General features: G+C 52.1%; 1 protein-coding gene across 1 annotated transcript in view; it reads right to left on the bottom strand.

Moving 5' to 3' along the window:
* sdk2b (sidekick cell adhesion molecule 2b) overlaps nucleotides 1-16,045 on the bottom strand; it is a 292,173-nt gene that overhangs the window by 86,618 nt on the left and 189,510 nt on the right. Inside the window, exons 2-3 of the mRNA XM_064323396.1 lie at nucleotides 15,977-16,045; nucleotides 1,106-1,212 (exon numbers count right to left, since the gene is read on the bottom strand). The exon at nucleotides 15,977-16,045 is cut by the window's right edge and continues 91 nt beyond it. Coding sequence (XP_064179466.1) covers nucleotides 1,106-1,212; nucleotides 15,977-16,045 — 176 coding nt within the window. The remainder of the gene's footprint in view (nucleotides 1-1,105; nucleotides 1,213-15,976) is intronic.

Below are 16,045 nucleotides of genomic sequence, written 5' to 3'. Positions count from 1 at the left end.
GAGAACGGGGGGGGGGATTTGCAGGTCTGAATCCTGGCTGTGCCTCCATACACATCTTTTCAGGCATATCACAAGGTTATTTGAGGGAGGGGGGGAGGAGGGGGCCACCTCAGCTACTGGATCAAAAAAGAAGAAGGGGGAGGGTTGCAGGTCTAAATCCTCGCTTTGCCTCCATGAACATCTGTTCAGGTATTTCATAAGGTTTTTGAGGAGGGAGGGGGCGGCAACATCAGCTATTGGATCGATGAAGAAGGGGAGTGTTGCAGGTTTGAATCTCTGGCGTCGGTGCAACAGGGCCCCGGGCCCGAACATCCTCAGCCAGCACCCATCTGTGTTTGCACGGAGCAGATCGATCATCAAAAGAGGAAAGTCGGGGAAGTCACCCTGCGTAAGGACACCCGCTCAGCAAATGAATGATAACAATTAAAAATAAAAAAATAAATAAAAATAAAATAAATAAAGCAGTAAATCAATGGAGGGGTCCAGGGACGTGACTCGTTGAGGGACGGAGTTAATCAATAGGCTGCCTAATCTGTGAGAGTGGGAGGAGCCTAGAGCCCATTCGTCTCCGTTAGTCCTGGAAGGGCAGAGCACATACCTGCTGACACTGGCACAGGAGAGAACAAGGGTAAACACCACAGAGATAGAGAGAGGGAGAACGAGAGAGAGAGATTTTACCAGCATCCAGAGCTACTGATCTGACACATTTTACCAGTCTCCAGAGCTTTTGATTGGACACATAATCTGTGTCCAAAACTTCTGATTGGACACATTTTACCAGTTTTCAAATCTTCTGATTCGACACATTTTACCAGTTTTCAGATCTTCTGATTGGACAGATTTGGCCAGTCCCCAAAGCTTCTTATTGGACACATTTTACTAGTCTCCAGAGACTCTGATTGGCCACATTTCTTTAGGCCAGTGCAGGGAACTGGAGTGTGGTGTCTTGCGAAGTCACATGATCCACCGCATCCTTTTGGAAGGGCGAGGCCAATAGACAAGCGGAATAAAGAGGAAACGCACAACACACACCCGCATGCACACACACACACACACACACACCCTTACCCGCGCACGCACACGGTCAGACAGAGAGAGCACTTACATGCCACCTGCACTTCCGTGCTCCGCTGCAAGAGGGCGCCGACGCGGTTGCGGACGATGCAGCGGTAGAAGCCGGCGTGCGAGCGGTCCAGGGAGGGGATGAGGTACCTGCGGGACAGACAGATTGGGGACATTTCAGCGCGCGGCGGCGGCGTCGGCGATGGCGGTGGTGATGGCGGCGGCGGCGGCTCAGGGAAGCTCATTAAACAGGCGGAGAGGGAGCTGGCGCTCTGCGCGGCGGCGGAGGGTGACTCTTCCCGCCGCGTGCGCGGACACATTTTTAAACCCCCCCCCCCCCCGCGCGGCTGCCGCGGCAGCAGGGGAGACCGCGTATTAGAGACTACAGCAGGGGGGCTGCCATGTGTTCACATATAAAATCAGCTGATATGCAAATGATCACAGCTACAGCAAGCTGGTTTCAGTGGCTTTTGTCTATGAAATCCGTCAACACCTACCCGTCCACCCCCACCCCACCAACACCCCCCCCCCACCCCCCCCCCCCCCGCAATCTTTAGTGACCTTGAAGTTAACAGCGTCCCAGTGGAATAGTCACTACAAGGTGCAGTACATCCACCCATCCACTGGGTGGCACTGTAACACACTCTATCTGGACACTGGCCCAGAGCAGCGTGCGCTGGGGCCTTTTGGCTGGAGTCTGAGGGGATGACATCATTGGCACAGAGCAGGGAAGGCACAGCCAAGGGGTAACAAGTGCACCCCCTACCGTGGTGGCCGTCTGGGGCCGGACACACTGCTGATGGGGCATGGGGGGGGCGGGGGGGCGGGGGCAGGTCAGGGCTGGGGGTGGGTCTGCTGTCCCATAAGGCACAGCGGACATTCGGTTTCATTGTTCGGCTTCACAGGCTGAAAGTGGCAGCAGTCACGTGGCACTAGCATTGCTGATATGTTTTTTCATCGCGTTTGGTATCCAGACCTACCAGCCTAACCGAGGCCTGCCACATGTTGTTCGGCAGCAAGGAAACGCGTTAGCACACAAAAGCTCACATTTTTGCCCCATCATAAATGCCCCATTAGCACACAAAAGCTCACATTTTTGCCCCATCATAAATGCCCCATTAGTTCCCACAAAAGTTCACAATTTTGATTCTCACACAAAAGATTACTCAGCCAACTCACACAAAAGACACAGCTAACGTCAGTTAAACTGAAGCTGTGGCTATAAAGCTGGCCCAGGGTCACACTAGCTTCCCTTTCCCAGTCAGGAAACCCAGTGAACAGAAGGCTATGGGGCCACTGGCACCCTCGCCCCTTTGGCTAGCCTCTTATTTCGACGCGCTCTCCTGCGTCGCGAGCGGACGACGTGGGAAAACCGCTCGCGGTACGAACCCGTCTCGCAGCGGCCCTCGAGTTGAGCGTTTCCGCGGGTTCGCCCCGGAGGGTAGGCCCCGCAGAACAGAGCGCTGTGTTCCGTTCTCCTTCAACGCGATGAGACGAGGGTCCCGCGGTCAGTCACCGGCCCGCATGCAGACGGCCAAGAGAAATCAGCCCAATCTGATCAAAGGTGTCGGCGATGAATATGAATCACAATGAATCTATTTGCAATACAAAAAGACGCAACAGCACCGCTTCAGTAGGACAGGGCTGGTGTACTCTGTCTCTCTGGAGATAATTGGCCTGGAAGGTAAATGACCTTAAGGCCTTGAGCTACAAATGGCTGTGAATGAAAGCTCACCGGGCCCATGGATCAATGACATGGAGCGAGAGAGGGAGAGAGAGGGAAGAAAGAGCGAAAGCGAGGGGGGGGAAAGAGAGAGATATAGAGGAAAGGATACAGCTAGGTTCGATCTTGATGCTTTAAAAAGCTATTGACCTCAGATGGCAATCGATAGACAGGACAGAGAGAGGAAGGTAAAGAGATCCGCTCTTACGGAATGAGAGAGAGGGAGGGAGGGAGAGAGCGAGGGGGGCAGAGAGAAAGGGTGGAGACGGAAAGAGATGCAGAGAAAGAGGGGTCAGAGAGAAGGGGAGAGATGGGGAGAGACAGAGAGAGAGAAAAGGGGGAGAGCGAGAGAGAAAGAGAATGCAGTAATCCAGCTAACTCAGTAACCCTTCTCGTGAGACAGGCCACAGAGGAGGTGAGCTAGCCGCTGTGGCGTGGATCGGTCTGGTGGAGGGGGGGGGCGGGGCAGCCTGGAGCCCCGCCCACTGTTTGAGGGAGTTGCCGTGGGGAATCAGCCCAGGGCATTAAGGTGTGCTCCTTTCCACGGCAGGGAGCCGAGACCGGGAACCCACACACCGGAAGAGAGCGAGCCCAAGAACAAGAAAACTGAGCTGAGAAGCAGAAGAGCTAAAAACAGAAGCTGAAAAGCTGAGAGGCTGAAAAGCTGAAAAGCTCAGAACCTGAAAAGCTGAGAGGCTGAAAAGCCTTTTTGCTGTTTTTGGCTCATTTTTCCTTTGTTATTTTAGTTTATTACTCTCACCCAGAACCTGTGAGGGGAAAAGGAGAAGGTATTAATTTATTTGTTTGTTTACTGAAGGCTCCCTCTCTCTCTCTCTATCGGCAAATAAAACACCGGTGAAAACCGGAATTGCGACGCTCCCTGAGTCCAGATATTCCGTTGCTCTCAGGCATGACAACCGTGTAATCAAATTCTCCACTTGATCAATTAAGTGCTGAGTGCTGGCAGAAAAAAAAAATTGAAAAAAGAAACTACAGATCCCATGGCTCTCAGAGAAACCGCGGCTGGCCGCCACTGCTTCAAATCATTTCGCTCGGGTTCAAGCAGAGCCACTGCTCTACGCGCCAGACCGTCTCAATCAAACCCAGAGCCGCGTGACGGCGGCTCACGCATTACATCATTTAACTGGAATTCAAACGGGGCTCCGCAAGTCATTTCACTCAAACCCTCATCTGTCTGCATCGCTATTAAGGCACAGCGTGTCTGATTCCCCACGTGGGGACCGGAAACATCCTCAACAATTCGGTCTGGGGAGGCCTTAGCCGAGGGGGGAGGGGAGGGGCATGATGACTGGCAGACACCCGGGTCGATGCTGGTCTCTGGGGTGGGAGGAGTCGGTCCACTCCCGTCATTCTCAAGCTATAATGAAGTATCAAAGCATATTAAGTAAGGGGTTAGTGGGGCAGACATCCAGCCAAGTGCGCTAAATTACTTTTCGCGTGAAGCCCATTAGTGTTAATGGACTAATTAGGAGTCGGTGCAATGCGCAGGTCTCCAAATCCTCACCAGGCTAATTTGGACACTTGTGTGCACATTGCAACACGGCTCTGCATCCCCTGAATGGAGATCGCGGCTGATGTTAAGTGGGTTCTGTGTTGCTGGGTATGTTTGGGGATGGCTGGTGTGGGCTCAGATCCACATTAACCACTGATGCCTGAAGGCATTTTTTAAGCCTACGAGGACTGCACTGACAGACTGTGCTAAAAACAAGAGAGATGGAGGGAGAGAGAGAGGGGGGGAGAAAGAGGTGGAGGGAGAGGGAGAGAGAGAGGGAGGGAGAAAGGGAAAGGAAGGGAGAGAGAGAGGAAGGAGGGTGTAAGTGAGAGAGGGTGGGAGAGAGGGAGAGGGAAAGAGGGATGAAGAGAGGGAGGGAGGGAGAAAGGGATGGAGGGAGAGAGACAGGGAGGGAGGGAAGGGGAGAAAGAGAGAGAATGGATGAAAGGGGAAGGGAAGGGGATACAGAAAAGAAAGAGCAAAGGGAAAATGATGGAGGGAGATAGAAGATAGACAGACAGGAAGAGAGTAAATGAGGGAAAGAGGGAGCAGGGGAGCTCGAGAGAGACTCACCTGCAATTTAAATTACAGTTTGTTTCCACAATCACTTACATACTGATTCAATGAACAAAACATCCTAGACAATCACATTACCTACCAAAGGAAAGACTCTTTTAACAAACTGGTAAGTGCTATTCACCCGTTCACACACAAATTACAAATTTGTTTTCTTTTTTGCAAAAACCTGCACGCAAGTCTCTTCATAAAGCACGAGCACCCTCGTGTTTTCATCCAGAACACGCCGTCATTCAATATAGAAATCTCTGCTCATTACAGCTCAATTAACACACAGTCCTCAAGGTGCAAACGCTAACGCGCTAAATTGTTCAATAAGAACTTCGGGATGAATTAAAAAAAGGACTGCTGGTGAGTTCATTTGTTTTGGAACAATGGATGACAACAATGGAGAGAAAAAGAAAGAGAGCGAGAGGAAGGGGAACACTGCGGATGAGAGGAGGTGGATGAGGGAGAGGATGATGAAGAGCGAGAAGAGCGTTTGTCTCCGTTGAGATTGGTGCAATTCTGATTGACCATGTTCTCATCTATGGACAGTAAGGGAGGGGAGTGCAGCCAAATTTGAGCTGCTACTCTGTTGCATTTGTAATCCGGACATTCAGAGAGGAAATCGGGTAAACCACTGCTGTATAACATTTGAATGACGCGTCCTGCTTTCTTACCTGACGTTTGCTCAACCGAACTATGAAACTAACTGCATTAGACTAAATGTGACTCACATCACAGGAACTTGGGAGTTATATTCAAACTTTGTTATAAAAAAAAAAACGGATTGCAGTAGTTCTATTTTTGGCAGAATCGAGACAAACAGCCGAAGGTGGTAGACCACGCATGTTCTCAAGAAACTGCCACTGCAGCCCTGGTTACTGCTCGCAGTGTTATTGGGTTATGGGAAATGTAGCCTAATTGCGGAAGAGGGCATTTTTCGCAGGATTGACGCGACCAGCGTTTCCGCCATCGACCGCGTCCTTCAGACTGACGGGGTGCGAACGAAGCGAGGGCACCGCGTTTTATTTCGAGAGGAACTCTGAAAGAGCAAAAGGGCCACACCGCCGATATGTGCGACCAAGTCTTCATTCACAGTGAAACGCCCCAGCTTTAATTCAGCTCTTAACAGATAGCATTTGATCCCACGTTCCACAGCGGGACCAAATGCTATCCGTTAAGAGGCGAATTAACACTGTCAGAGGTGAATTAACACTGAACATTTTACTGTGCACTGTATTCCAGCACTATGTAGTGTAAGCTACATGAGGCACTACCTCCACTATATGTTTTGCTGGATTTTATTATACTGTACTGAGTGCAGTGTCTCATTTCAGAAATTGAATGGCCTCTAATTTTTTAGGATATTTGAGCTTAATCACAGAGAGACCCCACACAAATACATACTGTATTTGTAAATGAGGCAGGACTTAACCTGACCAAAAGAAGAAGACGGAACATCATTGACCACCGTGTCATTGGGGATGTCCCTTATTGGCCACCCTGCCATTGTGGAAGTCTCTTATTGGCCACCGTGTTGTTGTGGATGTTCCTTATTGGCCACTGTGTTGTGGATGCCCAGGGAAAACAGTGCCTGTGATGTAGACGAAGCCCTCCGGCCTGACCAAGCCAGAGACAAAGTTACTGAGGCAGAGTAGATAACCTTGTACAATGTGTACATATACCTTATTTTAATTTTTACTTTATTAAATTTTTTTACTTCAATTTTTATTTTTACCCGTTTACAACATTTCTTACCTGCTGGAAAATAAAAAAATTAAAAAAAAACAAATAAAAAAACTGTGAATTTTGTACAGTTTTACTGTAATGCTTTACACATTTCCATAATTTACATAGATTACTGCAGAATGTTGTTCAAAAATGTACAGAGGTTGTTCTGAAAAAAGCATATGGTTACTGATTCATTAACGGCTTCTACAGTAGTTTTAAATTGATCTCAGCAGTGTGTAATGGGCGTTCAGTAGTGTCTGTGTACTAGATGGCTTTTGTGTGCCGTCTGAAAGCTAAGTCTAATTTAGACGGAAGATAACATGTTTTCGAGTGGCGTGCTTCAGTTTGTCCCAGAAGACGTCTGGCCAGAGCAATGCGAGGTTTTTGTGTTTTGTGTTTACAGTTTCTGCAAAAATGGGAGTATGATTTCAGGAAATGTGAGCGAGCAGTTGTGAAAACCTGCAATTTAAACGGTTGAAATTGAAAAAACGCTGCATGGAGAAGGCTCCACAGCGGCAGCCTCTCACACCCCGAGGGCCTGCGAGCAACCAACCAGGACATCACCCCCACCCCCACCCCACCAAAATACACCCTGTATTCACATTCCACTCAATTCTTTATGATTATGGCTGCTATTGCCGTCAATATCTTAACTGTCTTATAACCGGTTCAAATTTTCTACCTTTTATCGACTGCAAGGGTTCAGTCTTTATTCTTTATTTATGGAGTTCTACAACACAACTGCATTTATCACACCTAGAACACAGTTCTGAATTTAAAGCAGAGCCAGAGAGAGAGAGAGAGAGAGAGAGAGAGAGAGAGAGAGAGAGAGAGAGGTGAAAGACAGGCTGAAACTGAAAGCACTAAAGCTTATTAATTTCTTCTCCGCTGGTGTAGTTCCGGTGGGAGCGGAGGAGACGGTGCTGACAGGTGGTTGAGCTCCAGCTCTAACCTCACCTGGCCTGTGGAGAGCCTGAGGAGGGGAGCCCGGCCTTCTGCTGACCTTGAGGGTAGCATTAGTCCCACTGCACTGTAACCCCCCCCCCCACCCTCTCCCTCTGCCCCTCTCACCCTCTCTCCTCTCCCTCTCCCCTCTCTCCTCTCCCTCTCTCCTCTCCCCCTCTCCCACTCTGCCCTCTCTCCCTCTCCCCCTCTCCCACTCTCTCCCTCTCCCCCTCTCTCCCTCTGCCGCTCTCCCCCTCTCTCCCTCTCTCCCTCCATAATGAATATAATTAACCTTTGAGGGGCCGGTGCGCTGGAGCAGGCTGCTGGTGACTGCGGGGCGTGGCAGTGATTGATGGATGCTTTTGAGGACGGCCGGCTGTGTCGAGCCCCCTCATTAACCGGGGATCAGGAGATGAGCCGGGCCGGGGGCAGGGGGGGTGGGGGTGGGGGGGGGCTGGGGTTGTGTGCCATGGTCCAGGACCTGAGGAGAGGTGTGTGTGGAGGAGGGGGTGGGGGGGGGGGGGGGGAGAGGGGGCGGTGGAGTGACAGGGAGTGTGATCCGTGTCGCCGTGGCAACGCCTTCAGAGCGCGGCAGACTAGCTGTCTGAGCAGTGGAATTCCTGTCACTGCAGAACCCAGCTTTCCAGGCTAAGGAGCACGTACATGGGATTGCCCACGGAAGCCTTTGGGAATACAGGCTTGGTCCCTGCCACTTTCGCCTGAACATCCCAAGAGGGGGAGCTATACATTATATTTATTTGTCAGACGCTTTTATCCAAAGCGACGTAAAATATGTTCATACCGAAGGTCATTGGAACAACTAGAAAACACGGGTCTGATAAGGTACAATACTCATTTTGTAACAGTTTTTCATAGCCACATACACATTAAGTCCTGTTCACTCAGTAAAGATTACTCTCTGACCTAACCTATACTCTTAAATCCAACTAGGAGGCATGCTACAACATCAAGATAACGATACAAAGTACAAAGATACAAAGAACCAAGTAAAATGGCTGTATGTAGAGTACTGCATGCTGGAATCCCACACAAAAAGCTAATGGCCAAAGAGCGACTGGTTGAGAGCACCGGCTTCACCTGATCACGAGACCGGGGAATCATGAGATGCACGTCTACGCATTCGCCCGGTCTACGAGTAAAGAAAAAGACAGCAAAAGAAGGAGAATAACACCCATTGGGGCAGAACAACGAGCCAGGGGAAATCAAGCCTCATAGCCACGGCCCACACGATAGAGCCCTTATCAGGTGGTCTGGGAAAAAAAGCCTCCCTCCGTCCACCTATCTATCCGTCCATCCATCCATAATCCCTCTGTTCATCCATCCATTCCTCGATCCATCCATCCCGCTATCCATTCATCCAAGCTTTCATCCCGCTATCTTTCCTGCTCCTGAAGGACCCCCACCCCTCACAGATCTGCACGGGAAAAGTCTGAGAAATTACCGTGAGAAACGTGCCTCGGGCTGGTTTAATACTGTGGATCTATTGTAAGAAGCACGTGGCAGGTTGGGATGTTACTGCATAAATTACTGCATGAAACATCTGACTTGTGGAATGTAATAACACGGGTTATTACTGCGCAATTACTGTAATAAACATGTGACTCGGGTTGGGTTATTGGGGTAGTTACTGCAGGAAACATGTGACCTGTGCCCACGCGACTGCATTGGAAACAGCTTGAGGATTACGCATGTGACAGCCGGGGTCCCTATGGAAACAAGAGCATGCCCCGCCCTACCTCCCCCGCCCCATCCTGTCCTGGGCTAAGAGGGTAGGGACGACAGCACAGAGGGTGCGCTGAGCTCCTATAGGGGGAGGGACTGGATGGATGGAACAGGTGCCCGGACGAGATTTCGGGGTGCAACAGGTACAGTCCCGGAGGGCAAAGTAAATAAACACTGGCAGTAGTGTTCAAAGAGGCTGACAGTCCAAAGCACGCGTGACAGGTGCGTGGGATGATAAGCTGACGTACCTGCTGTGATGAATTACCCGCACGCTGCCAAAAAGAGAAGTCCCGCAGGGTGCGGAGGGAGAGAACCGCTCGGCGATAAATCCCTTTCCCCATCGCTCCCTCCGTCCCCCTGTCAAACCCCACCCCCCTGCCGCCCCCGACCGCAGCATGGGTCAGGCTCACCAGCTGTACGTTCACCCACACCACACCCCCCCCACCCCACAAAATAAATCACCTTACATTTACACAGAAATGGAAGTCATGTTCCTCAATCAGAGCCCACACATTCTACAATAATCTGATTCTGATATTCCTCAGATCCCCTGAGCACGCTGGGGGACAGGCACCATTTTCTACTGCAGCTGGGACTGCCACAGAAAAGTCTGGGAGTGAGAGCACTTATACACACACACACACACACACGCACACACACACATGCGCGCGCAGGTGCACACGCACACACGCACCTGCACACACACACACACACACACACACAGACACACACCCTCACACACGCACACACACATACACACACACATACACACACACACACACACACACACACACACATGCGACAGCACCTGCACACGCACACACACAGAAAACCTGCACACACACACACCTCACACACCCCACACACATACACACACACACACACACAGCCAGACACACACACACACACACACACACACCACACACACGCACACCACCACACACGCACCCACACACACACACACAACACACACCCCACACACACACACACACACCCACACACACACCCTCACACACACACACACACATACACACACCCTCACACACGCACACACACACACACATACGGATGCACGCACACCCAAGATGGCTCAGCCATTGAGCCAGGCGGGGAGAATGTCGTCTCCAGTCTCAGAGCGCAGTCCATTAGCGCTGCAGCACAGCTCCAGACGACGCTACCTGCGCGCGGGAAAGCTGCTTTCCTGAGGTCACGGTCGAGCACCGAGGCGAAACGCGCGGCCGTTCGGCGGAGGAGAAACCGCTACAGCGCCCGGGCTGAGTATGTTTGTATGACATCTCCCTGAGAGGACTGGGGAGAAAAAAAACATCGCAGGCATTCAACACCTACAATCGCCGCAATCCAATTTAATCAGGACAATAGACGCCTTCCATTGAAATCTATGACAACAGCTGTGTGACACCTCTAGCAGTCCCCAGCCAGGGCTTATTCTCTCTTTTACACAGTAATCATAGAGCACTGATATCGAATGGGAAAAAAAAAAACAACAAGGAAGAATATTCCCTGACTAATAGAGTAAATGCCGCTCTGGCTCAAGTCCACAGAACAGCCGAGCGCACGGGACGAAGGGGGGGAAGAACAGGCCTGCGAGCGGAGAAACGTGTCTTCCTGTATCTCCTCTTCCTCCTCCCCTTCCTCACCTCACAACACCTAATTCCCCCTCGTTCGCTAATGTTACCTTTCCTCTCTCTCTCTGTCTCTCTCTCTCACTCCCTCTCTCTCTCTCTCTCTCTCTCTCTCTGTCTGTGTCTGGCTCCTGATCGCCAGTCTACTTAACAAAGCGAGCTCATCAGAGTCCCGCCACCCCCAGCCCCCACACGCCCCCACCCCCCACGCTTCCTGTGCAAGGACTGAGGCGCTGTTAATTTGCTCACAGGCAGCATGAAATTGTGTCTGTTAATAAAAATATGAAAGCTGGTCACAGCAGCCATGACCGTATCTCCAGCCTGACAGACTGAGAGCTGAGACTTAGGAAAACCTTGGAAAACCCCACAATCCCATGCAAACAACACTGATGACCTGCTCTATCTATCTATCTATCTATCTATCTATCCCTCTCTCATCATCTGTATCTCTCACTATCTCGCTATCTTTCTCTCCGTCACTATTTCTCTCTTTATGCCCAGCCGGCTTTGTCTGTTTTTTTCTCTATTGCATTGGATCTTCTTATCTGTCTGTCTCCCCCTCTCCCTCTCTCTTTCTCTCTCACTCTCTTATCTGTTAACAGGGAAGTAATGGGGGCTAACGGTCTGGAAAAGTGAGTGTACAGCAAGAGAACAGAGAAAGGCCCAGAGTGAACAGGTAAGTAAAGATCACTTGACTCTAGTTAATTTTACAGATAATTTAATCCCCGAGTTTTGCACTTGTATTTGTTTGCTTGTTTTCTCTTAATAAATGTCAATGCTCAAATGCAGTATAGGCAGATGTAATATGAAAATCACTTCTTTCAGCGATTATATAAGCATTAATTTATCCTAATTAACAAACGCAAATCCGCAATAACTGTACGGTGAATAATACTCTTTTCAGCCGCCTTTCTCCTAAGAAATTAGTGTCCAGCGGGTGAAGAACGAGACCCGCAGTTCGATGGTTCGCAATACCGTCCACTCACGTAATAGGGGCTGATATCGTTACGCGATCCATCTCTCCTGTCCAGGCAGCCGATGTGCCCACCCGCTGGGTGTCAGCGCCAGGCCGCCGCAGGTCGGCGGGGTCGATAATCTGTCACCCCGTAACACCCTGCTCGATCCCAAGGACTCAGAGGGTAAATAAAGTTCTATCCATCTATTCTATCACGCTGAGCACCGGACTGCCTCACCCTGTACCCCGACACGCTGAGTACACGTACCCTCCTCCTGGAACTGAAGCCGAACCGTCCTGTACATCGTACACCTGTAACACCTGTAACACGCAGACCCAGGAATCAGGACGATACTGTTTCATTTTTATTATTATTAGCCTTTATTTATACAGGGTGGGTTGACTGAGTACGCATGCGGTTTTGCAGCAACTCCCAGTGAACGCCTCCCCCTCACACCCCACAGGTAGCCTGCATGTCTTTGGGACTGTGGGAGAACACCGGAGTACCTGGTGGAACCCCACGCAAACACAGAGAGAACATGCAAACTCCACACAGAGAGGGCCCAAACCCAGAAAGGATGTGAACCCAGGTGCCACCCACCGCGCCGCCGTGCCAGTCTCCTTGAGCCAGGCAGTGACCCACGGGCCCCAGGTTAACAGCTATTGGGTGATTTATGTCCGATGAGAGCAGGCGCACCGGGCGGGGGCCGGAGCGGGTGGCCCGGCGGAACACGGCGAGGTCACGCTCTCCGACAGTGATGGATCGCGGCTAGCGGGGCGACTCCTCGTGGGGCGGGGGCGGGGGGGGGTGGGGGGGCAGGGCGCACTTGGCGGTATCGATCAGGGACCGCGGGACGGAAGGGCGAACGGCGGGGTGGCGTTCATCACCAGCTCCAAAATGAGGGGCGCTAGCCAACCTCCTGGGGTGCTGGGGCAGTGCTGGGCCTGCAGTCTGTTTGGACTCCTTTACCACAGGCCTGGGTGCACCACATGAGCCCCAAACACCGAGGTACTAGTGTACAGCACAGAGCGCTCCTATCTCAATCACACACTCCATAACACACAGGCACATGCACCCTGACACACACAGTCACCACACACACACACACACACACACACACACAGGCACATGCACCCTGACACACACAGTCCAAAACACCACACACACACACACACAGGCACATTGCCTACACACACACACACACACACACACACAGGCACATGTGCCTGACACAGTCACACACACACACACACACACAGGCACGTGTGCCTGCACACAGTCACACACACACACACACACACACACACACAGGCACATGTGCCCTGACACACACAGTCACACACACGCACTCAGTAACACACAGGCACATGCACCCTGACACACACAGTCACACACACACACACACACACACACACACAGGCACATGTGCCCTGACACACACAGTCACACACACACACACACACACACACAGGCACATGTGCCCTGACACACACAGTCACACACACACACACACACACACACACACACAGCCCAGGTAAGGCTCTGGGCCAGAGAAGGACAGAGATGTTCTATTATCAGGACCAGTCAGCTGTCTGATCATCTTTGCTCCGCACGGTCCGGCCCATGTGATCATGTGACAGGGCCTTTAATCTCCCATCATGCCGAGAGGCTGAGCGCGCCTTCTGTCACGGCGCGTCAGCGTCTTCCGTCCGGGCCCCCGCCGACGCACCTGATCTCCGCGCGGGGGGGCCGCTGCCCGTGACAGACAGGTGATGCCCCCCCCCCCCCCACCCATCCCCCCAACCCAGCGCCACTGCGGGAGATAAGGCCGCTTCACACCCCGATTAAGATCTCCGCCTTATCGTTAAAAGGAGCGCTATCGGCGGTGGCGACAGCCCCTCACAGGCAGCGTCCCGCGATGGGGGGGGGGGGTGTCAGCACGATTTCGACAGGGGTGCGTGAGGGAAGGCGAGACTATCAGAGTCGGGGGGGGCCCGCAGGGAAGAGGAAGGGGAGGATAAAGATTAGGGACAGTTCCCCAGGGATTATGATGGAGAGACCAGGGAGAAAAGAAGAAAGATAGAGGGGGGGAAGGGAGAGAGATGGATGAAGAGGAAAGGAAATATGCAGGGAGAGAGAAGAGTGAGAGTGAGGGAGGATGGGGAAAGGGAACATACAGGGAGGGAGGGAAAGAGAGAAGAGAGAAAGTGAGCCAGGGCCAGAGAGGGAGAGAGAGAGAGAGAACAAGGGATGGAAAGAAGGGGAAAGAGGGGGAAAAGAGAGGGTTAGAGACAGAGAGAGGTAAAAAAAGGGGGGAAGGAGAAAGAGAGAGTGAGAATGAGAAAGAGGGATCGAGAGCAGGGGGAGAGAGTGAAAAAGAGAGAGAGAGGGGCAGAGAGCAAGGGGAGAGAGTGAGAAAGCGAGAGAGAGAGAGAGAGAGAATGAGGGAGAGATAAAGCATCATTGGTAGAGACCTGTATGCTGTGTCGGAGAGCTGTGTGCAGTGTCTGAGAGCTGTGTGCTGTGTCTGAGAGCTGTGTGCTGTGTCTGAGAGCTGTGTGCTGTGTCTGTGTGCTGTGTCTGAGAGCTGTGTGCAGTGTCTGAGAGCTGTGTGCTGTGTCGGAGAGCTGTGTGCAGTGTCTGAGAGCTGGTTGTGTCGAGGCTGTGTGCTGTGTCTGAGAGCTGTGTGCGTGTCTGAGAGCTGTGTGCTGTGTTGTTGCTGTGTCTGAGAGCTGTGTGCTGTGTCTGAGAGCTGTGTGCTGTGTGCTGTGTCTGAGAGCTTGTCGTTCTGAGAGCTGTGTGCTGTGTCTGAGAGCTGTGTGCTGTGTCTGAGAGCTGTGTGCGTGTCTGAGAGCTTGTGCTGTGTCTGAGAGTGTGGCTGTGTCTGAGAGCTGTGTGCTGTGTCTGAGAGCTGTGTGCTGTGTGCAGTGTCTGAGAGCTGTGTGCTGTGTCTGAGAGCTGTGTGCTGTGTGCAGTGTCTGAGAGCTGTGTGCAGTGTCTGAGAGCTGTGTGCTGTGTCTGAGAGCTGTGTCTGAGAGCTGTGTGTGTGCAGTGTCTGAGAGCTGTGTGCAGTGTCTGAGAGCTGTGTGCTGTGTCTGAGAGCTGTGTGCAGTGTCTGAGAGCTGTGTGCAGTGTGCTGGTCTGTGTGCTGTGTGCTGTGTCTGAGAGCTGTGCGCTGTGTCTGAGAGCTGTGTGCAGTGTCTGAGAGCTGTGTGCTGTGTCTGAGAGCTGTGTGCTGTGTCTGAGAGCTTTGTGCTGTGTCTGAGAGCTGTGTGCTGTGTCTGAGAGCTGTGTGCTGTGTCTGAGAGCTGTGTGCTGTGTCTGAGAGCTGTGTGCAGTGTCTGAGAGCTGTGTGCTGTGTGCTGTGTCTGAGAGCTGTGTGCTGTGTCTGAGAGCTGTGTGCTGTGTCTGAGAGCTGTGTGCAGTGTCTGAGAGCTGTGTGCTGTGTGCAGTGTCTGAGAGCTGTGTGCAGTGTCTGAGAGCTGTGTGCTGTGTGCTGTGTCTGAGAGCTGTGTGCTGTGTCTGAGAGCTGTGTGCTGTGTCTGAGAGCTGTGTGCAGTGTCTGAGAGCTGTGTGCTGTGTCTGAGAGCTGTGTGCTGTGTCTGAGAGCTGTGTGCTGTGTCTGAGAGCTGTGTGCTGTGTGCTGTGTCTGAGAGCTGTGTGCTGTGTGCTGTGTCTGAGAGCTGTGTGCTGTGTCTGAGAGCTGTGTGCAGTGTCTGAGAGCTGTGTGCAGTGTGCAGTGTCTGAGAGCTGTGTGCTGTGTGCAGTGTCTGAGAGCTGTGTGCTGTGTCTGAGAGCTGTGTGCTGTGTCTGAGAGCTGTGTGCAGTGTGCTGTGTCTGAGAGCTGTGTGCTGTGTCTGAGAGCTGTGTGCAGTGTCTGAGAGCTGTGTGCAGTGTGCTGTGTCTGAGAGCTGTGTGCTGTGTGCTGTGTCTGAGAGCTGTGTGCTGTGTCTGAGAGCTGTGTGCAGTGTCTGAGAGCTGTGTGCAGTGTGCTGTGTCTGAGAGCTGTGTGCTGTGTCTGAGAGCTGTGTGCAGTGTCTGAGAGCTGTGTGTCGGAGACGCCGCGTCACACGCTGCTAAGCCCCGCCCCCAGGCTCACCTGTACTCCAATGAGAAGCGGGTGAGCTCGGTGCCGTTGTGGATCCACTTGAACTCCAGCGGCCAGCTG

Source organism: Anguilla rostrata, chromosome 2 (assembly GCF_018555375.3).
Source record: "Anguilla rostrata isolate EN2019 chromosome 2, ASM1855537v3, whole genome shotgun sequence".
In the NCBI taxonomy this organism is placed as follows: Eukaryota; Metazoa; Chordata; class Actinopteri; order Anguilliformes; family Anguillidae; genus Anguilla; species Anguilla rostrata.
The sequence above is the reverse complement of the archived record's forward strand: the minus strand, read 5'-3'. Positions and strand labels throughout refer to the sequence as shown.